At 46.8% G+C, this 5,000-nt stretch overlaps 1 protein-coding gene across 1 annotated transcript in view; it reads left to right on the top strand.

Moving 5' to 3' along the window:
- Window positions 1–5,000, top strand: part of LOC125033637 (irregular chiasm C-roughest protein-like) — a 53,645-nt gene that overhangs the window by 46,887 nt on the left and 1,758 nt on the right. The window contains exons 7-12 of the mRNA XM_047625312.1: window positions 2,595–2,845; window positions 3,131–3,269; window positions 3,453–3,611; window positions 4,183–4,296; window positions 4,469–4,554; window positions 4,761–4,919. Coding sequence (XP_047481268.1) covers window positions 2,595–2,845; window positions 3,131–3,269; window positions 3,453–3,611; window positions 4,183–4,296; window positions 4,469–4,554; window positions 4,761–4,919 — 908 coding nt within the window. The remainder of the gene's footprint in view (window positions 1–2,594; window positions 2,846–3,130; window positions 3,270–3,452; window positions 3,612–4,182; window positions 4,297–4,468; window positions 4,555–4,760; window positions 4,920–5,000) is intronic.

Raw genomic sequence — 5,000 nt, 5'->3', positions numbered from 1 at the left:
TGCTATAGGTGCTCAACACTCCAATATCTACACTATGTAGATTACAAATGTTGATAATACCCATGTTTAACACTGGATAGTATACCGGGTTTGTGTATCTTACAATTTTCACTCATAAAATGTCCCTCGGTGTAACTGGCAGATGCGATGCGGCGCGAGGCCTCTCCTCCAAATCGCGCGGACGGACGGCCACGATGCCAGAGGAAATTTGGCTTCGCTTCCCTTTCTTCTCTCCTGAACCCTCCTCGTCCACGTGTTCTCCTGTTAGCTTTCATTTCAGCACTTATTGTCAGCAGCCTGTTAAACTGTGCTCCAGAGGTTGTAGAGGAAAAGAAAAAAACAACTGTTTTCCGAGTAATGAATGAGATCCATATCTAAAGTTGCGCGCACTCCAGAACACAAAATAGTCTAATTTCCCATTCATACCGAGTGTACTTCTTCCAGAAACTGAATTTGTTTATTTTCTAATAACAGTAAAATACTCCCTTCGGCTATCACCAAATAATTTAGTCTATCACATGATCGGAGGATCTGAAAAATACTAATTAACTTTGGACCAAAGCCTTGCAGCTCCCCCACAATGTGACACTTTATGTTTATTTATATGGCGGTTCGCAGCTGTTATCGTGCGTGGCGAGGTGAGGGAGGAAGGGAAAAAGAGCGCATAGTGAAGCTGGGTGTCGAAAATTTTTACTCTAAAAGAATTCTTTACGTGGAATATAAAGAATTTTAGAATAAAGTTTCTGGAAGGCAAAATTGTTTTACCTGCATGTTTGTGTATGAATTTGTATTTCTAGTGAAATTGAAAGATGAAGACTCCAGAACAAAGAGAAGAGAGGGAGAGAGTAAAGGTGGTGTAGGCTTACATGCATGTGTTTCTGGCGAGTGTAAGTTACATTAGAAATAATTCTTGCTCTCTACCGCTCATTATAGCTGTGTCTCTCACTTCCATTCCTTTTTGAAAGCTTAAGCTGGAGTACACTCAGCGTGGCAAGCGGACGTGCGTGAATGTGGCCATAATTAAGACACTTTTTTACCGGCTCCTCGTGGGAAAACGCAAAACTCTTATAATTTAAAGTTTGGTACATTTTGTCGTCAGTTATTTGCATTCACAGCAGCCTCAGCGCCATAGCGCCTCGCCTCTGTGATTCACAAAATGCTAAATATTGTAAATGAAGATTAAGCAATAATGAATGACCTGCTGGGGCTTAGTGATTTATCATCAGGTTAAGGTAATATATCTTTGGCCAAGTTTTCGCGGTCTGACATCACGAGGTCTTGGCGGCTAAATAACCTATTGAAAGTTTGGCGTCGAGAATCATTAGAAAGCTCCGTCAAGTTTCAGTAGAGGGCGCCCTCTGCTATGGTTACGTCATGAATGATTGATGTGGCGAGGTGGCAGTTCGGAGAACACTAGCCGAGTTTTGCCAACTTCCGCCTACCACTTTAGGGAGAGGCTTCGAAATAACGTATGGTGATTATAAGTTTAAGCGTCGCCTCATGAGGGAAGTTTTCTTTCTCTGGCAAAAGTTTCCGTATCTATGGCAGTTCTACTCGAGTTCGTATTACAGAACGTAATTAGTTATACAAGGCAAGTGTCCGTATATCTGTCTCATCCCGCTGGTTCCCCTTCAGCCGCCCTCTCTTGCACCTATTCTTTCCTTCCTCTCCTTCCCGCCTCTTCTGCTCTCATTCCCGCCCGCCTCCGCCATTATCCATAATAGAGTCCCCGAGAGCCCGAGAATACCTGCGACAGATGAACCTCGTGACTGTTGCCGCGTTCGTTTTTGTCTGGGTCGTGCTTTGGACGACGTCACCTTTATCAGGGAAAGTATCAGGGCGGGCCGAGGATCACACAAGGGCGTGCATCTTCCGGTTTCATCACTGCTGCACGCGGGAGGCTTCCGTACCAATTGTTCCGAGGTTCTCATTAAACGCGAGGCTTCCCTTATTTGCGCGTTGACTCAGCTCGACCGCGCTCGCACAAAACGCCCTCCGCGCGTCCTGCCTGGCCACCTCGCCACGCTCCGGCGCGAGCGGGGGCTGCGAGTCGCCCGATTCGCGCGGATCAAAGTAATGCTCAGATTCATTACGGGGGAAGTAAACACGGGCGGCGCCGCGGGTCGACCCAAACAGAGTCATGGCCAGCCGTTTCTTTATTGGCGCGCCGTGTGTTATTACACGGGGTTGTAGTGTTGTTATTGGAATTGCAGTGTTGTGAATATTATGCTATGGGGAATATTATTTTGTTCTTATAGCATTGCTAATATTGCAGTTGTATACGCATTACAGGTGCATTTATCATTGAAGTGTACATTACTGAAATCATCAATATCGTCATGAGTGTTAGGTACTTATTGACATTAACATATATCATATTTCTATTAACGTCCTTGTTAAGAACATTATTGTGGACCATCATCGTTATAATATAGTTATTATTCTTTTTACTGATTATGTTCTAATTGTCAACATCACGTTAGTTATTTCTACAACTGTAAGTAATATTATTGTCAGTATTATAATTGCTATTACTGGTGGTCACTGTGTCACTGGTGCCGAGCTCACTCCCCCTTCCCCCCCCCCCCCCCCAGACGGGCCGTCGTTCCGCCTGCCGCCGAGCGACCAGTACGCCGAGCACGGCGAGAACGTGACCCTGCGCTGCGAGGTGGACTCCATGCCAGAGCCGACCATCGTGTGGATCAACCAGCAGACACAGACGGTGGCGGGCAAGGGCGCCGAGCTCAGCCTCCGGGTCAACAAAGACAACATCGGGACCTACCTGTGCATCGCCAAGGTCGAGGGCTTCCCAGAGATCTCCGGCACCGTCGGCGTCTTCCTCAAGGTGGGCACATTGGCGTTGAGTGCTTGCATGAATGTATTGTTATATTTTGTATATATTATTGTATGTTCGTATATACGTATATATGTGTGTGTGTGTATATATATATATATATATATATATATATATATATATATATGGAGAGAGAGAGAGAGAGAGAGAGAGAGAGAGAGAGAGAGAGAGAGAGAGAGAGAGAGAGAGAGAGAGAGAGAGAGAGAGAGAGAATTATATTTTTTAGTACCTAGAGTATTCCCTAGAGAAGACAAAGCTAACCCCCCCTTTCCCCAGGGCCCGCCGCAGGTGCGCTCCGAGAAGGTGCAGTGGGGCAAGGCAGGGGACACCGTGCTGGTGGAGTGCCTCATCACGGGCGCCTCCACGCGCTCTGTCACCGTCACGTGGACGCACCGCGGGCAGGAGGTCGACCTCGGTAAGTGCTCGACGACAGCTGTTTCTATCGCAGTTTCCCTGATTGTTGTTTCTGTTTAAGTCTTATAGTCAACTGTGCAGCAAGTAATGTTCAAACACACACACACACAAACACACACACACACACACACACTTGGTGCCCTACTGTCACTATCTGTGCGTGACCTGCCCTTGTTCCCCGCAGAGGAGGGTCGCTACGAGGTGGTGGAGGACATGACGCCGACGGGACTGCGCCACACGCTCGTCATCCGCAACGCCAAACTCTCGGACTTCGGCGCCTACAACTGCTCCGTGCAGAACGCGTTCGGCTCCGACGTCTACGAGATCATCCTCAACAAAAAGAGTGAGTGACGCCTCTTCTCGATCGGCACTCGCCGTCGTCTTCTCTGTTTTTAACAAGCAGTTTCGTTTTATTTTCATTGTAGTTGTTATTTCAAGATATAGTGTGAATGCATGCTAGTCACTGTGCGCTCTTCATTTCTGAAAGTCATATAAACTTATGGAATTAAACCAAATGTTTGCATACACAAAGTAAAATGCATTATTCATACTTGTTATTCTTACTACACGGAAATAAAAATACTTCGTTCTCAATTACAAGAATTTTTCCCTGTTAAATAAAGCTTCACCCAGTCCCTAAGAGATATGCTGACGTCCTTAAACAAGTATCTTTGTATAAATAACAAGTATTTTCATCAGACGGGAATCTCGCTCATTTGCATAATATTGCTCGAATGCCTCCGGAAGGCCGCCGCGGCACCCGCAGAGGCAGCCAGTTGGCAGGTAATTCGTAGCTGATGTCCTTGATGTGAACTTTACAAATGCCATCGAGTGCCATTCTGGCCTCCGCGGATGTCGTGCGCGCCCAACGGAGTCTGTTCCTCGCAAACTTAAGGTTGTTGCCTCTTCCTCAGAAACTCTTCCGCTGCTGCTGATCCTGTGCGGGGTCACGGGCGGCATCGTGTTCGTGCTCGTTGTGGCACTGGCCGTCATCATGTGTGCCAAGAGGACGGCTGCGCGACAGAAGGGTAAGTAAGGGTCGGCCGGTGCTAAGGTCCCGCTGCACAACTGGACCGGTATGGTTGTGGAGAGATAAAATCATGGCTCTTAGCCTTCGTACTTAACGAGTTTGCTTCACATCAGTAATTATAATACAGTTTTCTTTACGACTCGAAATAACTCCGTCCGTTCCTTCCACAGACGCAAAATCCGGAGGTTTACCCGAAAAGACCGTCACTCTGCAGATGACCGACCAGAATTCCACGGCCAATGAGTCCGACTTAAAGGTAAGAGCGAATGCTGGAGCGTGTACTTGACATCTCTTTATGAAATTGGAAGGATGATGTAATTTTCACCATTTTGTTGTAACGTCATGTAAAAGACAAGGTTTTTCCTTCAAATTGTGTTAGTGCATAGATCTTTGCAAATGTTCTGAAATAAATCAACAATGGTATGACGACAGCCCACTCAGCAGAAAATGTTTCGCTGGCAGGTTGAGTTGGATCAGCGGACCGGGTCTTCGCTGAGCAACAAGGACGGGGAGCTGGAGGCCTGGGACAAGGAGGGCGAGAACCCGTCCACGCCCACCTACTTGGCCTCCACCAACTCGTACCTCTACCCGGAAACCTTCACCGGGATTCCTCTGAAAATCGTACGTGATTTTTTTTGTTTTTTTTGTTATGCTTCGCTTTTATATGTACATTTACTGACGGTTTACCCTGTGGTATGTATC

The sequence above is a fragment of the Penaeus chinensis genome, chromosome 16 (genome assembly GCF_019202785.1).
Source record: "Penaeus chinensis breed Huanghai No. 1 chromosome 16, ASM1920278v2, whole genome shotgun sequence".
NCBI classification, from domain to species: Eukaryota; Metazoa; Arthropoda; class Malacostraca; order Decapoda; family Penaeidae; genus Penaeus; species Penaeus chinensis.
Note: the sequence above shows the minus strand (reverse complement) of the source record. Positions and strands in the feature narration are given on the sequence as shown.